Source organism: Bos mutus, chromosome 5 (assembly GCF_027580195.1).
Source record: "Bos mutus isolate GX-2022 chromosome 5, NWIPB_WYAK_1.1, whole genome shotgun sequence".
In the NCBI taxonomy this organism is placed as follows: domain Eukaryota; kingdom Metazoa; phylum Chordata; class Mammalia; order Artiodactyla; family Bovidae; genus Bos; species Bos mutus.
This window is the reverse complement of record NC_091621.1, coordinates 99,225,543-99,253,208: the sequence shown is the minus strand read 5'-3', so window position 1 is coordinate 99,253,208 and position 27,666 is coordinate 99,225,543. Positions and strand designations below refer to the sequence as shown.

At 53.4% G+C, this 27,666-nt stretch overlaps 1 protein-coding gene across 1 annotated transcript in view; it reads right to left on the bottom strand.

The window, feature by feature from the left end:
• TMPRSS6 (transmembrane serine protease 6) overlaps nt 1-27,400 on the bottom strand; it is a 33,262-nt gene extending 5,862 nt beyond the window's left edge. The window contains 13 exon segments of the mRNA XM_005887451.3: nt 670-783; nt 1,712-1,810; nt 2,188-2,333; nt 10,760-10,869; nt 11,165-11,277; nt 12,634-12,770; nt 15,491-15,695; nt 19,740-19,781; nt 20,023-20,207; nt 20,763-20,804; nt 20,806-20,828; nt 22,239-22,372; nt 27,205-27,400. Coding sequence (XP_005887513.2) covers nt 670-783; nt 1,712-1,810; nt 2,188-2,333; nt 10,760-10,869; nt 11,165-11,277; nt 12,634-12,770; nt 15,491-15,695; nt 19,740-19,781; nt 20,023-20,207; nt 20,763-20,804; nt 20,806-20,828; nt 22,239-22,372; nt 27,205-27,400 — 1,546 coding nt within the window.
• Between the last annotated feature and the right edge of the window lie 266 nt (nt 27,401-27,666).

Here is a 27,666-nt window from a genome sequence, read left to right as displayed (position 1 = left end):
TCACTGGGTAGTCTGCAAGTGAAGGTTGGATGGTCTGAGGGATGGATGGGTGGGTGGGTGGATGGATAGATAAAACAATGGAGACTCAGACAAGAGATTGGGCAGACCAATAAATGTGTGGTTTGATGGTCTGATAAGACTGACACACAGCTATTTAGATGGATAAATGAGTGGATGTAAGTACCAATGGACAAACAAGTAGTTAGATCCCTGGACGGAGGCACGAACAAGTGCATTCATGGATGCATGGATGGAGGATGGAACAATGGATGTACAGACAGGTAATTTGGTAAACAAATAAAACCAACAAATGAGCAGATTGATGGCTTAGTGGACAGGGAGATAGGTGGTTGGACAGGCTGATGGATGAATCAGTGAGTGGATGTATGAATCAACGAACATACAAATGGTTGGAGAGACCAGAAGATGGATGGATGGATGGATGGAAGAATGGGTGGATGGGTATTTGGATGGATAAATAGATAGATGGATGGATGGACAGATGGATGGGTAAACAGATGGACATATAGGCACACTTATAGATGGGCTGGTAAGTATTTGGACAAGAGGGCAGAAACCTTTGTGGAAGAAGCATGGAGAAGGGCCAGGCTGTCTGGCTGAGCCCATTCTTTGGTTTCCCTCTAGATACCTAGTCCTACCCTGCCCTACCTTCCTGGCATTGCTCTTCGTCACTCCCATTGAGACAGTCGGGCTGCCGGTCACAGACCCTGGACAGGGGGATGCACGTGCTGTCCTCTTGGCACTGGAATGTGGCTCTGCAGACTGTGAGGACACAGAAGGGGGACAAGTGGGAGGAAGCCAGAGGCACCAGGCTGGGACTTTTTGTCTCCTGGAGACCATGCATGGTGTCACAAGTTATGATCACAAATCTCTTTCTCAGCTACTTTACACTTGAGTCTCACAGCAACCCGGTGAGATACTCCATTTCACTGGTGGAAAAACGGAAACAAAGTGACTTGTCTGAGGTCACCTGGCTGAGCGAGAACTTGAACCAGATGTTCTGGTTCCAAATATGAGATGTCTTCCCCAGCACGAAGGCAGGATCAGTGCAGAGGCAGGCACATCCCTCTTCCCTCCCACTTCCCTCCTCACATGTATAGACTTTGATGGGATGCAGGCTGCTGTGATGGTGACTCTAGGGCCCAGAAGCCAGGATTCAGAGGCAGAATTATTATTCCAAGAGAATCCTGGCTTGGGGACCGTCAGAAGCCCCTTCTGATCCCCTTCTGCCAGGGTTGGGTGGCGGTGAGCACAGCCCCAGGAAGAGTCAGCAGCTCTGAACCCCTGCAGTGGAGGGTCCTGCTCAAAAGAGGCAGCTACAGCGTCCTCTCTTTGGCCACCCTGGGCCTGCCCGACCCCTTCCTCCTGGCCCTGCCCTCCCTCGTCTGCTCTGTTCCTTCTTGGATGGCTGCCTGGGCAGAAGGCTGAGGGTGATAGCCTGGTGGCAAGAAGCCATGAGCTGGGAAGCAGCATACCTGGGTCCCCGTTTGTCTCTGCCACTGCCCCACGGGGTAGCCCTGGAGAGGACACTTGTCCATCCTGTGCATCCACCCTGCATCTCAAACACAGCGAGGGAGTTTCCTGAATGCTGATAACGGGAGCTGCCCATTGGGAGATCTCGAAATGATAGGCTCAGCCCAGCAGCACAGAGGTGGGGAGAGAGGAGGGACGGAGTGGGTGGGCTGCTCACCGCAGTTTCTCTCATCCAGGCCATTGGGGCAATCCTTGACCCCGTCGCAGGTGGGCACACAGAGTCCATTCACAGAGCAGAGGAACTCTCCAGGACAGGCTGGATGGGGAAGGCACCATCAGGACACACATCATTATGAAAACACGTGCAGACACACCACACCTGTGTGCTCACATGTGTACCCATGTGCCTGTGTACATGGTCCATGTGGACATACATGTCTGGGGACATGCACACAGCACATACTCGGGTATGTATGAGTGTATATACCTCATAAACACCTGTAAGTGCCTTGCACATGTGGGCACACGCAAAGCTGCCTATGTTCATGCACACATGTGGGCACATGAGTGAACACACACACACAACACTCCTAGTCTAAACTAGCCTCTAGGTGCTTCCAGGGAGGGCTAAGGAGCAGGGAGAAGCTGAAGGGGCTTTGGGGTCCCCCCACTCCCCGACCTGCCCGCACTCACGATCTGACTGGTTGTACAAGCTGTAGTGCACCTGCACGCCGGGCCCGGTGAGGGAGATCTGGGATGTGAAGTTGATGGTGATGCCGGCGCTGGCAACCACAGGGATCCTCTCAGCATAGGGCTGCAGGGTGCGCAGGCCACATAGCCTAGGGGGTGACCAGAGATGGACTGAGGGCTACACGGGCTGGTCCAAGGCACAGGACAGCCTGGGTCCCGGTGCACAGACAGACCAAGGACAGGGCAGCTGGGGAAGAAAGGGGAGCACCCCGACCCCACCCCCACCTCTTCTGTCTTGGTTTCTCCCCTGGGTGACCGCTCACTCCCACAGTCATCTAGAAAGCAGCCTGGCAGTGTCACTGCCCTGCTCAGAAGCCTTCGATGCCTCCCCATTGCCGGCAGGATAAAATTTATCATCTGGATTCTAGTCCCAGTCACCTAGGAGCTGTGAGATTCTAGCAGGTCAGAGTCCTTCTCTGAATCTCACTTTCCTCACTTGTAAAACAAGGGAAATTCTCATCTCTGTTGACCTGATAAAGGGCTCCAATGTGTCAGTGGAAGGAAAATTCCTTTACTGGTCTACTCTCCATAGGTGAGAAGGAACGTTCCTAATGTATGCAGTGGGGGAAGAAGGCAGCCATGCTCTCCGTTCAAGCCTGTGCCTCCCACTGAGAAGTCTCCACACCCCTGGGGGCTTCCCTGTGGCTCTCTGGACACAAGGGGACACCAGTGCAGCTCTAGGACCAGCAGGTGATGGGCAGCACCTTCTCAAGCATGGCCACACCCAGGTGGGACCATCCCCCAACCATGGAAGCACACTCATATCCCTGCTGGCCGCCTCCAACCCCCACGGATGATGATTTTGTTCCCACAGAGCAGGTGGGAGACCTCCACGGAAAGGTGGAATCCCACGACCTGGGGAGCAGGTAGGAATCCTCCCAACTCCAGGGCAGGGGGAAAAGGGGGCTTTTCCCACACAGCATTGGTCCCAGCTCGCCTCACAGAGCAAGTGGACATGCTTTCATGGAAGGTGCAGCCACACCTCCAGAGTGGCAGGACCCGCCGCAGAGAGCTACCCGGGGCACCCTGCCTTCCCAGGCGGGACACCCTCACGGAACAGATGGGTCAGCCCCATCAGATATTAGGAATGCCTGCCCCTATAGGGAATGTCTTTACAGATGAGAGAAACACCCAGAATACAGGTGGAAAAGTCTACGGGGAGAAGTGAAAATGCCCCTAGCAGAGAAGGTAGGAGGAAGTCAGGAAAGCAAGTGAGAGTGCCCCAGAGCATGATGGGAACATCTCACAGCAGATGCAGCAGCCCACATTGCAGGTCCCCTAATTCCCAGGGGTCAGAGGCTCCCTGATAACTCCTAGAACATGGCAAGCACTTACTGGTTCAGTAATAGTTGGAGGCCTCATTGCATGGGGATTTTGAGGTCACAGCAGCTCCACCCTATAAGCAGGAATTGTTCTCATCCTGTTTTCCAGAAGAGACTCAGCAAGGGAAATGAGAAGGTAGGCAAGAATCCAGCCTCCTCAGGACCCAGAAGGCCCCACCTGGCCTGCTCTATGGGGAGGTGGGCACCCTGACCCTCACGCCACATGAGCTCCAGAGGCTGAGACCTCATGTCCCCTATGGCCCCCCTCAGACCTGGCCATACTGTCTGGCTGTGGGAACCATATTCTTGCCCCTATGCCAATGAACAGTTCTCAAAATGTGGTCTGGGGACCCTTGGAGGTTCAAAGAGAAAACTATTTTTATAATAATTCTCAGGTATCATTTGCTTTTTTCACTCTCATTCTCCACAAGGATAAAGTAGAATTTTCCAGAGACTATTTAAGGACGTGCATGTGTGTTCACTCACTCAGTTGTGTCCGACTCTCTGCAACCCCATGGACTGAAGCCTGCCAGGCTCCTACACTCATGGGATTCTCCAGGCAAGAATACTGGAGTGGGTAGCCATTCCCTTCTCCAAGGGCTCTTCCTGACCCAGAGATCAAACCTGGGTCTCCTGCATTGCAGGCAGATTCCTTACTGTCTGAGACACCAGGGAAGCCCCCATGTAAGAATACAGTAAAATTTTCCAGAGACTACGGGATATGTGATACTGTAACCCACTGAACGAAGAAGCAGGTGTGCGGATTCAGTCCTGGTCTGTTAATCCAATTACTAAATAAAGTTGCAAAAACATAAAATGAGGATATTTTTCTTCACCAAATGGTTTTGGTTTTGGAAAATATAATTCATTTTCTTTATGTTAAAATGAAATGGGTTTCTTCTTTTAAATGAATTGATAAATATGTTTAAATGTTTTAAGTTTTCATTTCTACTACTGCACATATAGTTTACAAATATAGTTTTTATATGAGGCATATAACTCTCTGGGTTGCTCAATAATTTTTAAAAGAGTGTACAGGATTCTGAAATGGAAATTTTTGAGAACCAGGGCAGTACAGCCCAGGGGGACCAGAAAGGGATGAGGTGCCACCAGGGGGCGTCCCGAGCAAACCTGGTTCTTATCCTTTCAAAGCTAAGGAAACAAGGCAGGGATGGTGGTGGGATCGGGCGATCGTCTATCTGTTTTAAAAGTATTTTAGTAAAAGTTATCAAGGATTACTATCCCCAGAGACTTGTCCTGGGGATTGTATAGGGAATCTGGGGGTTGAGAGATACTGAGCAAGGGGAAATGAGAAATTAGGGGCATCCTGAACATACTTAAAGTTCAGGGGCCTGGGGCATTGTCCCCACATGCTCACCGTGGACAGGGATGGAACCAGAGCTGGGTTAGAGGGGAGGGAAACGTTATGTTTATAAGAATTTGAGGGCTGCGTGGTCGCCGTGGCCAGAGGCTCTAAGGACATTTTGGGGGCAAGGCTCTTCGTTAGCAGACACGAACAAAAGAATTCACGGCAGAGGCTGAAATCTGGCGACGCAGGCTAAATTACTCAATCGAAAGAGGATCTATTTAGCCTATGCAGTGTTAAAAACCTTTTTAAAAATGCATGTGCCAGCTAATTTCACATAACTGCCTAGATTCTTGCTTCTGAAAAACACACCCCAGAAACATTGGCTGGAAGTAATCAGAGGCTGCTCGAATTAGCCAGGGCATGTATAGTCCAGCTAAGAGGCTCCTCCTTCCCTTGCTCCCTCTGCCCCACGGCACCCCAGCTTATGGAACTACACACTGGCTTGGCCTCTTTGCACATTTTCGTTTCTGGTTCTTACTGCAGTGCCTTCTGGGAGAGGGTTTAAATCCCCTGACTCTCCAATCCCTCTTCATCTATCAAATGCTGCCCCCACCCCCATATACCCTCTCCAAGGCACGCCAAAAGTCTGAAGACTGTGGAGCCCACCTCCCATCTCAGCTACAAAGTACTCGCGGTCTGAAGGCACCATTTTTTGCACTCATGCCTGCCTTGGTTTCTCCCTTCTCTGAATGTGAGGAATTTTGCTTCTTGCCTCACATAGACAGTAAACAGGGATCCGGTCAACCTTGCATATCAGCATCTCTAACTGAACTCAGGGAGTTCAAGAAAGGTGGATGGATAGAAGGGTGGGTAGATAGAAAGAAGGAAGGGTGGGTTGGCGTACTGATGGATGGATGGATGGATGGAAGGAAGGAAGGACTGATGGATAGATGAAGGATTGAAGGTGGATGAATGGATAGAGAATATATACATCTATGGATAGATGAATATATACACACAGATATTCCCTTCCCTCAAGACAGGCTAAATGGGAAAGAGAGTCAGAGAAGGTGAGCACTGAAAAAGGAAGGTCAGCCGTGTCTCACGTGGCCAGAGCGCTGGACCTGAAGCTGCAGAGCTGAGGCTGAGGCTGGGCTTTGCCACGTGAACCAGCTGTGTGACCTTGGGCATCTCACTCAGCCTCAGCAAGCTTCTGTTTTTATGTCTGTAGTAAGACGGGGTGGTAGCTCCCCGTCGGATGTTTTATGGAGTGAATGAGAAGGGATTTCTTTGAAAAATAGTTGCTGACGTCGTCGGGCTGTGAGCTCACTGAGGACAGTAGCTCCTCCTTCCACACTGCCAGCCCCCAGCAGTGCCTGGGGAGCCTCTGTGGCCACCCAGGGGCTCTGGAGACCAGAAGGGCTACCCTATAGCTAGGCCCAGCCTGAGGGGCTCCAGCAGGCTTAAGGAGCCAGTGACTCTGCCTGTCGCCATCAGCGAAGTGGAAATGGTTGGGCAGATCACAAGAAAAGTGACATCACAGGGGAGGAAGCTGGCAGGAGGCAGGTTCCCAGAAAGGGGGAAGCCTGTGCTGTATTGACGCCCCGTCAGAGTGGGTTCTGTGAAACCCAGCCGCTGCTGGCCGGATCTCACGAGGTCAGCTCCCTCCCCCACGTCCAGGCCACTCAAAGGGCAAGAGGCCTAGGCCAGGGAGAAACTGGGGAGGAAACAGGGTGGGGCGGGGGAAGGCAGAAAGGGCTCAGAGGAGGAAGGTGACTTGCCCAAGGATGCCTCGCCAGTGGAGGGAGCCCAGCCAGCCTCTCCTCATCACCATGCTGGCACTGAGGGGTGAGACCCCCTCTCCCCCAACCTACCCTCTGTCGCTCTTCATCAATGGCCATTCTGTGCATCCCCCTCCCTACAAATCCTGTGCCTGGAAATCTACACCCTTCCCCAGACCTCTCATGTCTGCCACCCACACAAGCAGATTTTCCAACAAATGCTTATTCAAAGAATTTCCCAGCAACTACATGGGCTGATGGTTATCAAAAAAGATCAGAACTAGAGGAAACGGTTTGCCCAGTGCTTGTAATCTGGAGGTACACTTCTGCCTCCCCTTTTGCACTCAGACGCGGGCAGGAGCCTCGGGGCAGGGGGCCACGAGTCTCTCCTAGGGACCCTGACCCTAACAAAGGTCTGCAAAGACAGATGGGACTTCCCGGGTGGCTCTCAGATGTGGTGAGAGGCACAGCAGTGGTCAGTCCCCTTAGCAGGGCGCCGTGGCCATGGGAGGGAACAGCTGACACAGCTGCCCCAAGGCTCTGAGGAAAGACTGCACAAGTGTGAGCGCACATACTCTCACAGACACATGCTCACAGGCCCACACGCCCTCATGCATGCTCTGGATCTTCCCGCTCGACTCTGTTTTCTCTAGTTATGAGCTGGGTGATTTTGTGGGAACGCCTTTGCCTCTCTGTGTCTCAGCCCCTCATAGGTCTATAAAGGCAGCGTGGGGCCAGCTCCCTCGCCAGGTTGCTGAGGATGAAGGAAACGGCACCCGAGCTCAGGGCCTGCCTGGTGCAGAGTCAGGAGCCAGTTCTGAATGCATGGTTGGTGCCTTCTTGAACTGGGCTTTATCCCAGCCTGCAGGAGCCAGCATCCTCTACCCATCATTTCAGTTACTCTTCCCTGGATGGGAGGTCTGCTTCATGCCCATTTTTTAGATGGGCTACTTGAGGCTGAGAAAGGTGAGTCCTTGCCAAATAGAAGGAGAGGAGCCAGGACTTGAACCCTACTTTCTTGTTTCAACAGCTACACTCTTTCTACCTCTCCAGCCCAACTTGGAATGACATTTCATTAGGAACTAATAAACACAACTTATTGGGAGACATCTTTCTGATAGGTAAATAATAAAAAGTTAGGGCCTTGGGCTGGCCTAACCCCCTTTTTTTATAGATAAGAATGGGATGTACCCAGAGTTACATGCAAAACCAGGTGGACAGGCTTCCCGAGCACATCTTTATCACCCCAGCCTCCCCTCTGTCATTCCTTGTCAATGGCCAAGGTGGAAGAGGCTTCAGAAGAGAGAGCGGGGTGGGAGTGCCAGGCCCTGTGGGGCTTCACCTCCCCACCCCACCCGCCACCCAGCTACATCCGGGTCCCTTGCCACCACTTCAAGACAAAGAGACAAGGACAAGAGGCCAGGGACTTCCCTGGTGGTCCAGTGGTTAAGAACCTACCTTCTAATGGAGGGGATGTGGGTTTGATCCCTGATCAAGGAACTAAGATCCCACGTGCCACAATAAGAGAAGTCAGTGTGCCGTCACAAGGAAGACCCAGCACAGCCAAAAAATAATAAATCAATAAATATAATAATAAAAGGACAAGTCCTTAGTCCTCCCTTGGCCTCAGTTTTCTACCTGTACAATGGGTAAAGATAGGGTTCAACGGCCAGCCCAGCCCACTTTTCTGTAGCTCAACGGTGCTTTGAGACACTAGGGAGGGTGAAAGTGAAGTCGCTCAGTCTTGTCCGACTCTTTGCGACCCCATGGACTGTAGCCTACCAGGCTCCTCTGTTCATGGGATTTTCCAGGCAATAGTACTGGAGTGGATTGCCATTTCCTTCTCAGACTCCTCCAATTTTGGTAGATTCTGTCACAGTGCCTGAAATTTCACCATTGCAACATCATTCCTTTTGATGAAAACTCTCCCCATCTGTGATCCACCCTTGAAACCCAAGGGCAACTCATGAAGTCCTACCACCTGGGGCCCCCACCTCTGCCCAACCTTCCTGGCTGCGTCAGGGAGGCAGGAAGGAGGCCCTCCGGGGGAGCATGGTGTGGACCACCGTGTGTCCCGCTGTTCCCATGGTGTGCCTGGGAGAGGGGCCCCGACTCTGGACCCATTTGGGTACCACTTAATCCCACTGAGCCTTGATTTCCTTCTCAGGGAAATGGAATGATGATACTGCTGACATCACAGGCTGTCAGGCCAGTGAACTGATGCCCTGTGCTGAACACCAAGCAGGTGGGATGGGGCACCTGATGCCAGGGACCACCTCCCAGTCCATGGAATAGCCTTGGGGGTGGGAGGTACGTGAAGGAGCATCAGACCCAGGGCCCTTCTGTCTTCCTAGCTCCTCTTCGAGATATCAGATTCACCTCTAGGGTTAAGAAGGCAACAGGAAAAGATATTAATCTCATTCAGAGAACCATGAATCAAGGACCACTCTCAAGGTCACTCTGTGGGCTCCTGATGCTGAGTGGGGGGTCAGCCCAGTCATCCTCAATCTGTGTGGCCCCAAGCCGATGGGGAGGGGCCCTGAGGGAGCTCCATGAAAGATCAAGGCAGTCATGCCCAGAAAGGCCACCCACATGCTGGGACCTGTGGGACAAGATGCCTTCTGCTCTCCAAAAAGCACAGGGCCAGAGTCACACCACTTGACATCACCCCCAAATAGCACAGGCCCAAACTCACATCCTTGGCATGTCTTCTTTTCCCTTTTAATCACAGTCCCTGATAGCTTCCCAAATCCCTGGAAAGGATGGTGACGAGTCAACGAGCGTAGTCAAATCCCTGTCCCCCTTTGTCTGGCTGATGTTTTTCAATAGGATCAACCAATAAGCAAAACCCAAGCGTGGGTGAACATGATCACTAACCCCAGAATCCAAGAATTCCAGAGTCCCAGAACTTTCCAATTTTAATCTATTGGAATCTTTGATACTGAAAATCCATGAAACCAAGAAATCAGGAACCTTGCACATTAGAATCCCAGCCTCTCATAGACCCCTAGGATCTCAGGGTTGGAAGGAAGAGCAGAAGGCCAAGCTGAGATGAGATGCAGAATCTTCTCTTGGGCATTCTTGGACCCCAGGTGGGGAGGGGGTTCCCGAGTTCTGCGACGCTACTTTGAGATCCCTTCTCTCTCCCCAAGCCTCTGCCCCACCCCCGCAACAACGGTGCCATGGCAGGATGTTATTCTGCTGCCCTTCGTGCCTCCTACTCCCCTCCCGCCTTACCTCCCTCCCGGTTACGACCTGTGCCTGAGCCATCCTCTCCCACTATGGGACGCTCCCGCACAGAGCCCCTCCCATTGTACACATCCCCTCCCTGAATGCCGAGTTCTCTGTCTCTCTCCAGACCAGGGGAAACTCATCTGCAATGTCTCCATTTCCCACCTTCCCACCCACCCCACTCTTTTGCGACTGCCAGGACCACCTGTGGCCCTCAGGGGGCCAGCCCCCCTCATCCTACTGATCAAACTGTATTCACGCTGACCAGAGGATGGCCTGGCTCTGCTGCGTCCTGCCCACCTCTCCAAAGGACTCAATTCTTCCTCAGGAACTCTGTCACCAGGGGGCCAAGGGTAGGACAGAGAGCAGGACCGGCATCCCACAGGGGATGCGGGTGACTCAGGTGGCTTCGGAGAGTGGTCAGGTTAGCAGAAGTCGCGTGGACTCAGGCTAAGCAGTGTTGAGGCCCAGAAGCTGCTTTATTTTGACCAACAATGGGGAGCAGGATAAGGGATGGCACTGGGGTGGGTTTAGGAAAGGTGTCCCAGCACCGCTGAGTCCTATGACTCTGCATCATCTCATTTAAGGATTCGGGGTGCCAGGCAATGGGGTGACAGTACCTACAGCAATGAAACCATTTCACTCTAACTAGGATCAGCATCCAAGGTGACTGATGACGAATGTGTGTCTGGGACCTCTGAGTGGCAGGAGGCGAGGCTGGGGCTGGAGGTGGACAGGGGTCAAGGGTAAGGCAACAGGCCTGACCAACCCCACCGCTGCTCTCTTCCCGTGATGCCCCTCTGAGATTGCACACTTGAGCTCCCAAGGGAGGTTACCTGCAGAGAAAGGGAGGGGGTCCAGGGGGTGGGTACCTTCTGTTTTGGATGGTCCACTGGCCCTGGGTGCATGGCATGTCGTATTTCTGCCTCCGCAGTGCATAGGCGTCAAACCAGAGGGCCAAGCCGTAGTCCAGAGAGGGCACCTAGGACAGAGGAGCTGGTCACCAGGGGGCCTGTGGGCTGTGGCCGGGCTGATGGCCCCATCTCCCAGGATCACAAAGCAGGAAGGGGGCCTGCCAACATAGAGTGCTGGCTGGGGCTGAGGTCTGTCAGTCACTCAACCATCACGTGTCGCCATGGCCAAGGGACCCATCCCACCCACCCCAGAGGACTAGTAGCCAGGGGGCAGCCTGGGTCAGAGGCAGAACAGTGCTTCCCTCCCAGCTGGGGTCCCTGGAGGTCTATAGGGTGCCGTGGGCAGAGGGTAGGTGGGCTCACCGTCAAGTGCCAGGAGCAGTGGGTGCTGGGTGAGTAGTAGCTGGGGAAGTACGGTGTGCTGAGGACGCCCTGTGGCTCCAGCCGGCCCTCCAGGGTCAGGTTCACCTCACAGGCTGGGCCCAGAGAACAGAAGTTACAGAGGGTTCCTCAGCCCCGTCCAACTGCACCTGCCAGCAGGTGGGGGGCAGCTGAAACCCACCATCCTGACTGCCACTAAACAGTACAACCTGAAGACTGAGTGTGAACGCATGAACTTGGGCCTCAGTTTCCCCCTCTGTGAAATGGGGACAATAAAAGTACATACTGCATAGGGTAGTTGAGCAGATTACACAGACATGGCATGTATTAAATGCTCAGTAAATGTTCGCTACTGACATCAGCTGTGTAGCCCTTGACCGTTTACTGGACGTGTTCACTGCTGTGCCAGCCTCACGGTTACAGGGACTGGGGAGAAAGAACCATTCTCGTTTTCAAAGATGATGAGGTTCAGACAAGAGCAGCAACTTGGATGAGGTCACACAGTGAGAGGGTGAGGGATGGGGAGCAGCTGTGTCCCCAGCTGCCCCGACACCTCCCATGCAGCCAGGGAAAGCCCTCCTTCCCCTCCCCATAGAGCTATATCAGAGACGCCCATGAGAACGGGCCAACTCTGGCACTTCTTCAACCCCAGAGACTCCCAGAGGGTCATCTGTGGATCTGGGTGACCAACAGGAGAGCAAACAGGTGGAACCAGGGGAGGGAGGGGGAAGTGGGTGAGGAGATTGAGACTGACAGCAGAGGAAGGGAAAGGGGGCAGGTTGTATGTCCTTGGCGTTTAACCGTCCCTCCACGGAGCCCAGGAAACTTCAGGTTTTGCTTTGTCTGCCCAGAGGCAGCTGATGGATGATAATTGATGGTGATAAAGGGTGGGGCCCGCTCTTCCTGAGAAAGCAGGTGGTGGAGGGGGTTTCAGAAGCAGGAGAGAGTAGGGAAGGCTCAGAGGGGCAGCCCAGGCACCCTTTCCCATGAATTGCCCGCCTCTGAACACCCCTTCCCTGCCGTCTCTGGGGACAAATGCGCTGACCTTTAGTGTGAGAGGGTTGTCTGGGGGACCCCACTGTCCACACTCTGCCAGGGTGCGCACAGAGGAAGGACGGGCAGGGGAGGTAACCGGGAGAGGAGACAGCCAAGGAGGAAGAGAAAAGAGAGGAGGCAGGACAGACACAAGTTTTCTGCAAGAGGGCAGGAGAGAGGATGAGGTGAGGAGGAGGGAGGTAGCACAGGGGGCAGGGGAGGGGGTGATGGAGCCAGAACAGAGAGAGATAAAGGAGCTCAGAGGCGTGGGTGTGAGTTTGGAGACCAGAGATGCTTCCAGAACTTTCCCTCCTCCATCCCATCTCCAACCAGAGAAGGGGAAGGCAAGCCCAAGGAGCACCCGTGGCTTCTGCCGCTGAGCCCCTCTCCTCCCCGAAGGACTCCTGACCCCTCACCCTGGATGGTCACAGGCTGCACGGAGAGCACAAAGGGGTCGTAGTAGCTGTGAAGGCCCTTCTTCCAGACCACCGCCATGATGGCACCTGAGGCTAGGACCTCCACCACGGGCTCCTGGCGACTGCAGCCATAGACCCTGGTGGGACAGAGAAGGGTGACGAGGAGGGGCGGGGCCTGGGAAGGACATCCGGGAGGGCTGTGGGCTGCCCAGAGGAACAGATGAGGAGGGACTGGGAGCCTGTACATCTGAGTCTATGGCCAGGCTGCTGTGTGTCCTTAGGCAGGTGTCTAACCCTCTCTGGCCAGGGGGCTGACCAGAGGCCCTATAAGGGTCAGTCCAGCTCCTCAGAGGAGAGAAGACAAGGGGTTTCCCAGACTTCTGGAGCTTACAATTCCACTGTGACTGCTGACTCCTGTCCCACAGCACCCCTGCAGCCCCCTCAGAATCCCTGTGACCCCTGAGTGCCCATCCTATGCCCTGTAAGGAGACCAGACTGGCACCTATGGGGGCCATACCCTCTGGCTGACCATACCTAACTCCTGGCTCTCCTGGCTGGAACAGAGAGAAGACAGGTGTACAGCCTGATGATCCCCTGGGTACCCCAGAACTCTACCCAGAGCTTGGCTTGGGGGAAGCACAGGAGAAATAACCATATCTTAGAATTCTAGACTCAGAGGAATGTCAACCATGATAAAGTTCTTCAGGGATTGTCAAGGTTAACTGCTTGGTTACCAGGTGGGGAAACTGAGGCTCATGAAGCTGCCAAGGCCCCTCTCTGGGTCCACAGCACAGACAGACCCATGCTGGGCACTGCCTGTGATAGCGGCTGGCAGTCCCGCAATGTCTGTGCCCCCGTTCAACCCATTTCAGGGCAGGATGCTCCAGGCTTCCCCGTCCCTCACTCTTGGCCAACCTCTGCCAAACTTCCTCTTGACTCAGAATTCTCTGGAGCCGTGCTCATCAGGAGACCAATTCCTAGGAAGCTAGTAACCCTGCCTCCCCTGGATGGGGTGCGCCAGCATCCAGCAGGGAGGTACTGCCTTCCTTCCCTGTGCCAGCTTTGAACTTGACCAGTGTGAATGGACGGCAATGGGGGGACTGCAGGCACCCAGGCAAATGCGAGAAACCTCAAGCACAGCCTCAGAAGCACCATCCACACCAGCCCTGGGAACCCTGCAGCTGGCGAGGGAAGAGTGAGCAATCCCAGAAATTTCCCCAGAAGAGTCTTGGTTCCCCAGGGTCCTGGAAGGGTCCTTTCCCCTGGCCTCAGCTTGCCCAGGAGGTGCTCACATCTGCCTGGTCCTCTTGCTTGTTCTCACTGCTGGGGGGCCCCCCCACCCTCCTACACTACTCCCCGCCTCCACTACTCGTCTCCTTCAGGAGGTGGGAGATAAGATATAAGAGGTTGCCTTTAATCCTCACTTGTAATATTGGGGATTTCTTCTTTTTTATTTACTTAAGCAGCTGAGCCCTTGTTGCAACTAAAACGAGGTGAAGGTTGCTGGAGACCCCACCAGTTCCCCCTACCACCCTACGCCCCTCGCTCCGTGTTCCCACCGCCACTAAAGTACACCTCTCCTGGTATGGGGGGCAAGTCTGAGGGTCCCCTGGTCCTGTCTGATCCACCGTTTTACACCTTCTCTGAGGGCCTGAGACCGCAGTCAGATCCCCTCTCCAGTAGCAGGCTGAAGGGCACAATTGGAGAAGCCCCAGGGAAAGCCCTGAAGTGTCCCCACCCTCATCAGGCCTGGAAATCAGCTGGTGTCTGGCTTCTCTGCTTCCCAGAGCCCTCCAGGAACCCAGCCTACACACACCCCAGACTGCGGTCAGCACATGGCAGTGAGTTGGGGCCGCAGATGAGAAGGCAGCCTCAGAGCCTGGAGAATCAGAGAGGCCCTGCGGGAGGGGGCCAGGGAGAACCTCACTCAGCTCACCCTGCAGGACTGCTCTGGACCTAAACATGCAGGTTGCACCCTCACTGGGCTTGGAAGCTGGTGCCCACGCAGGACAGAGAGGCAGCAGCCCGGTGCCCCAGGGTCTCCCCCAACCTCCTGTAGTCCCCTGCCCCACCCTCACCCTGTGGGAAGGTGATCAGGCTCCTGGAGGCCAATGCCATTTCCAGCCCCTTCGTGGTCTCCCCATGGCCCACTACTTGCCTGTCTTCTGCATTCCACATCTTATCCTAAAGTTCTTCTCTTCTGCTCAAGAACTTTCCATTAGTTCCCCACTTACCAAGTATTAAAGATCAGATTATCCCTTGCATTCCATGCCCTTTGTGGCCTAGCCCCAGCTAGACTGTACATAATAATAAGTAATAATGGCCAGCAGCTGCTGGAGCTTTAATGGATACATCAAATGTATGGTAATAGTGGACAGCATTACTGTGTGTAAAGATCTTGACCCAGATCTGATTGAAATCCTCTCAATAACCCTGCAAGGTAGGAATGGCTGTGCACCCATTTTACAGGTGAGCAAACTGAGGTTCAGAAAGGCAAAGTAACTTGCCTTAGGGCACACAGCTAGGAAGCAGTAGCGTAGGGTTGGAAGTCAGGGACTGCCAGCCTTCAGAGCATTCTTACAAGATCATGTCACCTCCCAGAGCTGAGCTTAGAGATCGCCTAGTACAACTGCTTTGTTACAGATGGGAAAACAGGCTGGGGGAGGGGAAGGGGGTTGCCCAAAGTACACAGGCACTTCCACTCTTCTCTCGCTATCTCCCTCTGGCCTGTCTCCCAGATGCCAAATATAGGGCCCAGGGGCACCCAGCCCCTTGTCTCAGAACACTGGGTGTGGCTTTGACCGCACACCATCACCCCCTTCCCAACCTTCCCCCCACCACCTTCCCAGGGACTCACGAGGTGATGAGCCTCCTCTCGAGAGGCCCCGCCACGTCATACATGGCCAGCCGGTCCCGGCAGTCAGCCAGCTTCCACTCGAGCCGGAGTTTGAGCATGAGATCCTGGGGGCCCTGAAGGTGCCACAGGCAGCTGGAGGCCAGGGTGTCGGGCCCCTTCAGCCGGAGGGCCTGGCCCTGGCCCACGTAGCTGTAGCGGTAGCAGCCTGGAGTAGGGAGAGGGACAGGCCCCCTGACCCCTGTTAGCTGGGAGGAGGGACCCGGTTGGGGGGCAGCCCCATCAGGTCCTCACCCAGGCAGGGGTGGGGTGGGGAGAGCCCAGAGGCCCTCTGTCCCAGCTTCCTGTTTCCCCACTGCTTCCATCCCCAGCCTCCTCATCCACACATACATTCATTTGTTCATTCATTCATTCCCTTCACGCTCACTGAGCTCACCAGACCAGGTAAATGCTAGAGAAAGATTTGGTCAGCTGCCCGAGCGTAACGAGAACAGCAGGGAAATATATAGACACTACGGGGGGTGGGGGGATATCTCGGAAGTGAGGGATCTCAGGGAAGTCCAGTGGAGAGTGGGAGGTGCGTCACAGAGTGAGCAAAGGGCTGCAGGCTAGGGTGGGCAGAGGACTTGGAGGCAGGAGGGCAAGCTGGAGGAGGGAGGCAGGGTCCCCCTCATGCCCAAGAGAGAAGCCTTTTGGTCCTGCAGCCATGAGAGCCATGGAAGGTTAGGTAAGGACGGGACACGATTGGGCTTGGGTCACAGATTCCTCTGGCTACTGAGAGCAATGCCAAGGAAACCAGGAGACCAGCAATAAGGGGAAGCAATAAGGGGAGCGGGCTCAAGGCTGCATTTTGGATGGAGAGAAGGGAATGTGTTCCAGTGGGGCTGGGAGGCAGCCAAGTAGAGGAAGTCAGCTCAAGCTGCTGCTGCTGCTGCTGCTGCTAAGTCGCTTCAGTTGTGTCCGACCCTGTGCGACCCCATAGACAGCAGCCCACCAGGCTCCCCCGTCCCTGGGATTCTCCAGGCAAGAACACTGGAGTTGGTTGCCATTTCCTTCTGCAATGCATGAAAGTGAAAAGTGAAAGTGAAGTCGCTCAGTCGTGTCCGATTCTTAGCGACCCCATGGACTGTAGCCTACCAGGCTCCTCTGTCCATGGGATTTTCCAGGCAAGAGTACTGGAGTGGGGTGCCACTGCCAGCTCAAGCTAGTGATCATCAAACAGCACGAATGAAACAGATTGCACTTAGCAGGCATTTTGATACATGCCCAGAAGTGAACCAAGTGTCGTACACTCACCATTTCATTAAATGGTTCCATGAAATAGTTTCTATTATTGTCCCCATTTTACAGACCTGGGCCAGGCAAATCTAGGTTCACCTGATCTTTCTTGGGCCTCAGTTTTTTCCTCTATAGAATGGAGGCAGTAGTGATCCTTGCTAGGTTGTCACAAAGCTTAAGGAGGGTGCATGTTTGAACACTCAGCATAGTGCCTTGCACATGCATGCATGCTCAGTCGCTTCAGTCGTGTCCAACTCTTTGCGATCCCATGGACTGTGGCCCACAAGGCTCCTCTGTCCAAGGAATTCTCTAGGCAAAAATACTAGAGTAGGTTACCATTTCCTTCTCCAGAGAATCTTCCTGGCCCAGGGATCGAACCCAGGTCTTCTGCATTGCAGGCAGATTCTCTACCACTGAGCCACCTGGGAAGCCTTGCACATAGCAGGTGCTCAATACAGGTAGTGACCATTCTTCTTTAGGTAGGTGTTGGGGAAAGGGAGAAGGTGGAGCTGGGAAGAAACTCTTTGACTTCTCACCCTTCAGTTGGTCACACTTGAGGCTCAGATGTAACCTGTCCCGCTGGCTGCCCTCGTCCACACCTCCTTCTCCATCACACCCCCACTGTGCTTCCTCTCTTGCGGTTCTCCATGAGCTTTGACTGCAGTGCTAGACCTTGCACAGCAGTATCACCTATACCATTCACTCATTCATCATAGTTGATGGGCACCTACAGTGTGCTTGACTTAGGCTCCAAGGACCAGCAGTGAACCTGGGCCGTAAGTATGTCATTTAAACCTCACCTTGAGCTAAGCAGAAGGGATGTGGGAACGAGCCCCGGATGTGAGAGGCAGCCTGGTGTGCAGGGAGTTCACACTCTGTACGATTGTCCTGGCACCACCTCTCACTGCTGTGTGACTTCCTATCAGTTGTTCAGTCACTCTGAGTTCTGTCAAATGGACATAATGCTAATCCCTGTCCCACCTCCTTCTCTGCGTGGTTCTGAGAACCAGGAAGGGCATGGAGGTGAAGGAACAGGCTTTGCTCTGACTGCTACCACTTGCTCAGCTCCCTCCTCCTGATGACCCCCGGCCATCCTGACCCCAGCTGTGGAGCTGATCTCTCCAGGGAGAAACCTCTGACATTGCCAAGGGGAAGGGAGAGGGAACCTGGGGAAAGGTGTCTGGCTGTTCCCAGGTACTTGTATTCTTTGAATCTTGCTCCAAGCTGATGCTTGCTTTTGCCGCTTTAATAATTACTTTTTTGTATGAAGCTGATTAGGGGAGTGCTGGTCTCTGTTGATCATCAGAAACACCTTTAGGGAGCCTGGGAGAAAGTAAATGAAGCTCCTGTGTATTCTCGCTGCCCTTTGCTCATGCTCCTCCCTATACCCAGAGTGTCCTTTCCCCGCTGGATCTGACAGATTCCTCCCTATCCCCCAATTCTGAGCCTCCCTCCTCCAGGAAGCCTTCTAGGACCTCTCTAGTCAGAAGCACCCCTTCCTCCCTCTAGAGACACATCCCTTCCTCTGCTTTGGATCACAGCCCCGGGGGTCCACCTCTGTCCCAGGGCAGAATGGTTCCCTTTCTGCACTGCCCCCGGGACCTCTATTCTTGCCCTGGCACTTGGTGCTGTGAGATTCTGTGTATGTGGTTGTCTCCCTCATGGGGCTCAGAGCTCCTCTGAGGGCAGGGTGAAGACACGGTCAGCTGGTGTCTCCAGAGCCAGTGTGGGGCCTGGCAGGGAGAAAGTGCCCCCAAAGCCTACTTAGAGGACATGAATTGTCATCCTTGCCCCATGAGACACTGTGCTCTGGGAGGGCAGGGGCTCTAGGCATGTACTGAACCAAATAGGGACGATTATAAAGCAACTGCCAGAAAGCTGGGGACATGTGAACACTCAGCACAGGCAAGTGCAATGGAAAGGCCTGTTTGAGACCAAGGATAAGGGCAATGTGTGCACCAATGCAGTGTTAGATGATGCATATCAATAAATATAGACAGATTAATTTATTGTGCTCTCCTTTAGTCATGAGGGAAAATCCTACTGCTTCCCTCATCGGTGAGTTAAACAAATCTTTGACATGTGCTCATATCTTTGTATGAGAATCATGATTTTAAGTATTTGAAAACTGTCCTTTGACCCCATCACCTCCATCCACCAAGGAAATAAGCCTTTGACCAGCCACATGGAGGGACAGGAAGGTCAGAGAAGGTACAACCAGGATTTCAACTCTGCCTCCCTAGGTAGAAGAGGAAGAATCTGGGAATTTAAGAGATCTTGCTCAGAGCCACAGGGTACGGTAGTAGCCCAGGCGGTGCACTGCCTAATTCCAGAAGTCAGTAGTCACAACAGCCTACGATGTGGACAGCACTCCTTGGTGGCCCTGCTGGTGCTTTGCTTCCCAGGGCTCAGGAAGACTGGAGCCTCTTGGAGAAGCACAAGATGACTCTAGCAATAGGGCATGGGGATGGGGTGGGAGGAGAGGACAGATTAGCCCGACTGGCGGAGAAAGGGAAGGAAAAGATGGAGGGAGTATCCTTACCTGTGACAGAAATAGCTCCCAAGACCAAGTTTCAAAGCCAAAGTGACTGATATACCTCAAATCGACAAGATTATTTTCTACCATCAGTGGAAACATAAGATTTCAAAACAGAAGAAATGGAATTCCATGAGAGAAAAGCAGAGTCACATTGATGTGCAACTAAATCTGCTACTCACTCACACCCCACACATGAAACACACACACTTTTGTGCAAATACACACTTTGTTCACATGTGCACAACACTTCCTCCTCCCAGAGGCCCCCAGCCCTGCTCAGGACCTGTCACTGAGTCTATATTATCATGCCCCTTGGGTGATCCCAGACCAGTGCCCCTTGCACCCAGAGAAGCCGTGTGGACCCCTGACACTCAGCCAAACGAGAAAAATACCAACTTTTGAGGAAAGTGGGGAGGAAAAACCAAAGTGGCGTACCCAGCGTGGAATTCAGTGCAACTATGTCTTTCACGCTGGCTTCTGTTAAAAGGAAACGAACAAACAAATGAGCAGAGAGAATAAATAAATGAAATGAAAATAAAAATAGAAGAGACTATCAGAGCCTGTCTGAGATTGACCCTGACTGCCCACCGTCCCCCATGACCCACCCCTCAGTCCTGGCTCCTGGCCACTGGGGTTGGGGGGTGGGAGGAGCCATCCCTGGAGGCAGGCTTGCCGGGCCTCGCCAGACTGTCCCATGTTCCTCGTCTCCAGTACTGACCCAGGATCACCAGGCCCTCGGGGTCCACCTCATACTCGGTCCGATAGGGAGCGGGGGCCGAGCTGTTGACCGCAGACAGCAGCTCCTCCGCCAGCAGGGCCCGCACCACGTCGGGGCTCAGCATTGGCCGGCGGTGCTCCGGGATTTGGAGGATGAACCAGAAGAAGCACGTGAATGGTCCCTCCCTGGGGCAGGTGGAAGTGAGAAGGGCTGGGGGAGGAGCCTGGAGTGTGGGCCCCACCCAGCCCCCTGCTCCTGGTGAGAGTTAGAGGGGGCGGCAACTATGGCTCATGTGATGGGCATTGAGCCAGACATCCCTAACACCCTCTGAGGGAGGAGCTCTGGAGACCCGCACCCATTTCACAGATGAGGAAATTGAGGCGTGAGAGGTTAGGTAATATACCACAGACTCTGTTATAAGTCAATGGGACCACTGCACTCCCCACCCCTACTACTGCTCCATGGTCTCTTCTGATACCTGTCAGGCCCTTGATAAAGACACCACAGTCACTGTCTAGTATAATCCCTGCCACACCATTGTTTTCATTCTACAGATGAGAAAACCAAGTTCATTGAAGGGAGGTCACATGCAGGAATCCAAATTTCCTCTCTGTGTCTCAGTTTCCCCATTTTAAAACATGAAGGCGTTGCATCAGAAGCCTACAGCATCCCCTCCCATTCTCCGAGTCAAAGGCTCTAGCAAAGGCTGATGAGGGTGGGGGGTGCTCAAGAAGACTCACCCAAAGGAGTAGACGGCACTGGAGTTGTAGTAAGTACCTAGGGGTGCTGGCAATGAGCTCCTTGAGCTAAAAAGAGGGAAAACAATCAGAGTCCCCTCATGACTCTCTGCAGAAACCCTCTCCTACCCTGGGATACCGTTTGACCCTCCCACAGCCCTCCTTGACTGAGGAATCTATAGGATAGAGAGGCTTGCCCATGGTCACATGGTGAGTAATGACCATGACAGGGAACAAACCTCATTCAGTTTTTATTTCCCTCCCCCTGCACATAGCCGGGCTTCCCTGGTGGCTCAGTGGTAAAGAATCTGCCTGCCCCTTCCACTAGCTCTGAACTTGACTAGATTACCAGTGGCTTCTCCCCCTCCATCAAATCACTCCTTGACTCTGAGAAGCTCCCCCTGGGCTTCTGAGTCCCCTCCTTAGGCCCAACCACAGCCACTGGGGCTCAGACAGTTGGTCTTCGCACATGTTCAATGGCAGTGCTGCTGTGGGGTGGAATGCAGGATCGTGGGTTCTTAAAGAGCTCTGAATAGCACAGAGCTAACATCCACATGCTCTCATTTTAACCCCACGACAACCCTGCAGACAGGCACTGTAGTTATTACTCCACTCTGCAGAAAAGGAAAGAGAGTCTTGGGTGGGTCTCCCCGAAGCAGGTCCTGAGGCAAGTGGTTTATTTCCAGGTGATTCCAAGGCACATCAGTGGGGAAGGAGATAGGCAGGAAGGCAGCCAACATGGCTGCGAAGGTTCTGGGCAGAGCTATGGGTGGCTGAGGAGCAGATCCAGCAGGGATCTCTGAGAGACTGTGATGGAGGTGGTGGTTTGATCATTAAGTCATGGCTGACTCTTACGACCCCATGGACTAGGAACCTACCAGGCTCCTCTGTCCATGGGATTCTCCAGGCAAGAATACCGGAGTGGGTTGCCATTCCCTTCTTCAGGGGGTCTTTGCGACCCAGGGATTGAACCCGGGTCTCCTACATTGCAGGCAGATTCTTTACCAACTGAGCTATGAAAGAAGCCTGAGAGACTGTGGGAGCATCTTCAGAACTGCTCTCACCAAGAGCTGAGGGATCCACCTTCTCTGTCTCTTGTGCCTGAGGGTTGCTGCTGGGAATTACTCCTCAGCACTTCCAGCCCGCCCTGCTGGACAGGGTGCTGGCTGTGAGGGAGACCATCCCCAGTGCAGTAAGCCATTGTTAGGAGGAAAAGGGGTGTGGGAAGGTCCTGGCAGCATCCTTACGCTGCCCTAATTTTCAAAGGTCATGCTTCTACTAAGTGGCAAAATCAGGATTTAATCCAAGTGCAGTTTGACCCTAGAGTCCACTTGCTTTCCCACCAGTCTGCACCGTCTCCCTTCCATGATGCCTAGAGCAGGACTCTGATCCTAATGAGTGTTCTGGATGGATTCACCCACTGCCTGGACATGATCAGGCCCCTCCCCTCTCCCTTCTCATCCCTGCCATCCTTCCTACCATCTTCTGAGCTTTGGCAGTTTCACTGCGGAAGGCACTGGACTCCCGGCGGGCAAGGTCCTGGGAGAAGTGGCGATTGAGCACGCGGAGGCTGCCTGAGTACACCTGGCTGACTGTCACCTCTGCCTTGTACCCTGCCCAGGAAGAAACCAGCAAAGGTTAACCAATGGAGTAGATGGGGATGGTTCCTGAATCCCCTACTCCTTCTCCTGCCACCCCGAACCCTCAGCACAGCCTCCAGCACCTTGGGCCTCCAAGGCACCATCATCACTGCCATTGTCTTTGTCGTTGTCATTCAGAGTTTGTGTAGTGACAAATTGGCCGCACAGAGCCAGGGAGGACAGAGGCCCACAGGTGGGTGGTGTCCCAGGGGCTCCCAGGCAGAAGTTGACCCAGTGATTAGTCCAGGACATGGATACCAAGAAACCCATCTTGGGCCCAGAAGGTCAAGTTCTTGATTTAGCACCTCTGTGTTGTCCACTGAGTGGTCCAAGCTGCACCTACTATGAGGGGTACACTAGTAAACCAAGACAGACAGGTCTCCCCACATGGACCTGACAGAGATGGGTAAGATAGACTTTCCCCCAGTAGCCGTACAGCCTGTGGGTTCATCTGCCAGGATGTCTTAAAGGAGAAGCACGAGGTGCTCTTAAGGGTTCATGGCAAACCCTAGGCCAGGGTGACGCTCCATCTGAGACAGGAGGGATGGAGAATAAATTAAGAAGAGGGGAAGCAGCAGAGTATCGTCAGGGCAGAAGGAATAGCATATGCAAAATCTCCACAATGGGGGTCATGTTAAGGACCAGGGCCAAGAGCCTGTTTGGTGGAGCAATCAGACAGGGGTAATAAGAGGCTGAGACATCAACAGGGCGGGATTTTGGTCTTTCCCTGATGAACAAGGGAAACCATGAAAGGTTTAAAATCAGGGATGATGTCATCAGATTTCCGTTTTGCAAAGATCATTTTGACTGATGTGAAGACAACAGATTCATAGCCTGGACTTTCTAGCCTTATTCAGTCATTTATTCATTCATTCAATGCATATTTATTGAGAACCTGCTATGTTTAGGGACTGGCCTAGAGTACATGGGAATATACCAGTAGGACAGTGAACAGATAACAACAACACAAAAGCCAAACCTGTCCTTAACAGCTTGTAGTCTAACAAGAAAGGCAGACAATAGATAGCGAACACAGGACATAACATATTAGAGGTGTTAAGTGGTATAGAAATCAAGCGTTGCTGTGGGCTGCAACATGCAGGCCAGAGAGGAGGGAAGTGGTGTTGGTCAAGTGGATGTTAACCTACGGAAAGAGCATTCCAGGCAGCAGACTGGCAAGTGCAAAGGCCCTGAGGCAGGAGCTTGTCTGCTGTGTTTGAGGAACAGCAAAGGTTTGAACGAGGGGAAAGCAGGAGGAGATAAGATGGTGGAGGAAGGGTCACACAGGGCAACCCAGGAAGGACTTTGATTTTTGCTCTGAGTGAGATGCGAGCCATGGCAGGCTTTAAGCAAAGAAGTCTGATGATTTGATTTACTTTATAAAACAATCCCTCTGCCTTTGTGTTGAGAACAGGCTGTAAGAAGGCCAGGGCAAAAGCACGCGGACCTACAGGAGGCTCCTGCAGCCGTGCCAGTGTGAGTGGTCCAAGGGAGCCTGACCAGGCTGTGCAGGGAAGAGAGAAGTGATTGGTGTCAGGGTATATTTTGGGCTTGCTGGCTGGCAAATTGAGGTTGGGCAGTAAAAGAAAGAGGAGGGAACATAGGAAGGATAAAATGACCACCTCCTGGGATGTTCTCTCCATTTTTTTTCAATTTTAAAGGATTTTCTTAGGTCATGATTTTCTATTTTATTTTATTTTTTGGCACACTGCTAGGTATGCAGAACTTCCCTGACCAGGGATTGAACCAAAACCTCCTGCAGTGGAAATAGTCTTAACCACAGGACCGCCAGCGAAGTCCAGGTCACTAATGATGATACGATAAAGTTACAATCATTTCTCAAAATCTCAAACTTCTGAAACACTTGTCTATAAAGATACATTGCCTCAGAGACATGGAAAATCAATAGTTCAATATCATTTTATGTTAACAACTGGTACAAATCAATTAAGAAGTTAAAGCCCCCTTCAAAATATACTCCAAAGGTAGAATGACAATTTATAAAAGAGTTAACTCTCAGTAAGGTCTGAAATACCCTTAGACATCCTGCAGGAGGAGCAGCGCCTGCCCCTGTCCCCCTCCCACCCCCAGCCCACCTTCCTGGTGCACAGTGGAGCTCAAGGGCTGGAAATGCAAATTTGGGAATCATCAGAGGATATGGGCATAAATGGAGGCAGAGAGGAGGAGAGTCCCTCCAACAGCAAAGACACAGAGGAGAAGCCATCATAAGCTGAGGACAAAGAAAGTGTGGGTGCCCCGGAAGCCAAGCGAGGAAAGTGTTTCGAGGAGGAGGGGATGAGGTACCCAGTCAAGTGCTGCCTGCAGGTCAAATGCCATGAGGACTGGCCACTGGATTCAGCAGTGACCGTGACAAGTACTCTTGGGGTTATGGGCGGGTGGGGGACAGGGAGTCAGATTGGAAAGGGTACCAGACAGAGGTATGGAACTGGAGGGCACAGCATTTTGAAACACTAGGAGTTTGCTACAAAAGGAATCTGAGTAATGGCTGGCAGGGGGTGGGGAGACCAGAGGGACTGAGTACCAGAGCAAAGAGAAGCACTGTACACTGATGGATGGTGCCCCCAGAGGAGAGAGGGGGACGTGGCTGGAGCCGGGCCACCGCATGGGCAGAGGGGCTGGGATCCAGGCTGGGAGGACAGCAGGCTTTACAAGGCTTTTTGTTTGGTTGGTTTGCTCCCCACTTCCTGACGCACCACACAGCATGTGGGATCTGGTTCTCCGACCAGGAATCGAACCTGCGCCCTCTGCACTGGGAGCCCAGAGTTTAACCACAGAACTATCAGGGACGTCCCACAACTGGCTTTAGATAAGGCAGGGCTGGTTCACCCATGCGGATGGTGGAGGGCAGAGCACATGGGTACAGCTGGGAGGGCATCTATGGGGCTTCTCTTCTGAGTGGTTCCATTTTCTTGTTGAAGCAGGAGGCAGAGTGGGTGGGGGATATGGGAGAGTTTGAGAAGACAGCAGGAGAGGGAAAGGACCAGGGCAATACAGCTGGGCAGCATGAAAGGCCCTGCTACCCGGATCTGAGTGGACCAGCCCAGGGCCCACTGGGCTTGGGAAGCCGGCCCTCACCGCATCCTCTTCTGGGCCACTGGGTCAGGCTGCCACTTAGCCAGACGTTTGCTCCTCACTTCAGGCTTATCCTGCTCCAGTGTAATAGGCCTCTTGTCCATCTCCCCTTCCAGACCAGACAGGGCATGTCTGTAGTCCATCCCCTCCCCAGTGCCCAATATCCAGAGCACTGCCTGGCCCAGGATGGGAGAAACTATTCAAACATCTCCTAAAGTGCTCTTCTACCTGCGTCCCTCTGGGGAGAGGGTTGCCTTCCCCCAGCTGGAAGGAGCTCTCACCCTCTGGGTCCTCAGCCCCATGGAGCATCCTGTGCCCCCAGTGGAGTGATTCACTCCAGAAGTCTAACCAGGAGAAATCAGACGCTGTGAAGACAATCGGCAGGTGAGTTCCTGCCCCACCCCCACGCCCCCCACCAGCCCCACTGCCGCAGCTTGGTGCTCTGCAGTTTTCCCTGAAGACTAATTATCCTGCAGCCTAAGGAGGCCTCGGCAGCCCTGTGCTATTTGGGAAGCTGGCTTCCTGCCGGTGGTGAAATGCACACAGCTTCTACTCTTAGCCTGCGTTGCTCGGTTTTGAGCAGAATCACAATCCACCTAACATCATGGCAAGTGGGTGAGCTTCAGACCCAGGCTTCCTAACAGCTTTGACCCAGGGGCTGGTTCTAGAACACCCCCTACCTCAACTCCCTTTGGAGTCGGGCGTAGGCTGCTCTCCCCAGTGGCTGCTCCAAAGTGGGTCCCCATTCCTTTCAATGGACCTGAAATTCCACCAGGAGATGCAATCAGTAAGAAAATGGTCTAACTTTTGCAGAGTGCATAATGGGAGATCTCTGATCTCTTGGGTAAAGTGGACTGTCCCTGCTAGGGTTCTGTTGGGTCCCCTCAGCTTGCTCTGTCCTAACACTTGGCAGACTTTATGCTGAGGGCAGGGACTGTCTCCAGAACCTGCACAAGGCTGGTGTATAGGAGGTGGTCAGTACTGAATGAATGAATGAAAGAAGGATGGACGAATGGACCCAGAATATAGGCTAGTTGCTCGTGGGGCCCCAACAGACTGATTGAGAGCTGTGATACCAGAAACGGAAGGCCTAAATTCAGGACATGGGGAGACACAGCTGCTCCAGACATTCTTGCCCCCATTTCCCTCTGGGTTGAATTCCAGGTGTGCTCAGGCTGGGGTATAAAGCCATCGGCATACATGGACACCGCCCTGGACACCTGAGTCCTGGGTGCCCCTCCCCTTCATCCCAACTCATGCTGGGTCCTGGAGACTCAGAGATGATAGAGCCAAGGTCCCCCCGCCCAGAAGAGCTCCCAGGTTGGACTCAAGTGAGCAGAAACACTAATTGGTGTCAGGCACCACCAGCACCACTGGGCCTCCTCCAACTGAACCAGCTGGCTCCAAGCCCAGGGCAACCCAGGAGGGCTGTGGGCAAGGGAGGCAATGCTTATACTCCAGCTTGTCAGTTTACAAGAACTGGAAGAGCACTTCTTCCTCAGCTGCTGGGAGTTAGGGGCACTTGGCTCCAGAAAGGATCTTGCACTACCATCTAACAAGACAGGAAGGGAGACTCCAAGAGAAGTGCATGTCCAAGTCACACAGTGAGTTTCAAGGTGTCGCTGAGCCTGGAATCCTGGTCTGTCCTGCTGTGCCCTTTCGACCACCCTAAGTCCTCCCCATGTGCCTCTCCCAGGGGCCCATGCAGTTACCTAGGAAATACCAGAGCAGGACCCCCACTGAAGCCAACATGACCAGAGCCAGCCACAGGGGAGCCAGGCGGAGGTAGTCTCGGACTTTTCTCTTCGCATCCTTGGGGGCCTTGAACATCCCTTCCGGCTCTGCCTCTTCGCCATCACCTCCATCACCCTGCCCGCCAGCCGCTTGGGGGGCCTTGGCCATGGGCATCCTGGCAAGGAAACAGACCAGGGTTGGACACAGCCTGGCATTTGCAAGGGAGCCTTTGCTGAATGTTGGCCTTGCAGAGAAGTAAGACAGCACCTCTGCCTTTTGGAGGAGCAGGATCATAATGCCAGGTACCAGTAATTCAAAGTGGGCCCTGAGCCAGCTCCCAAAGGCGGGAAGCATGCTTCAGGATGGCTCACCCCGGGTGGCCAGCTGGAACCCCTACCTTTGCATCTGGTGTCAGAGGAGAGAAGGACGTTTCACTACCT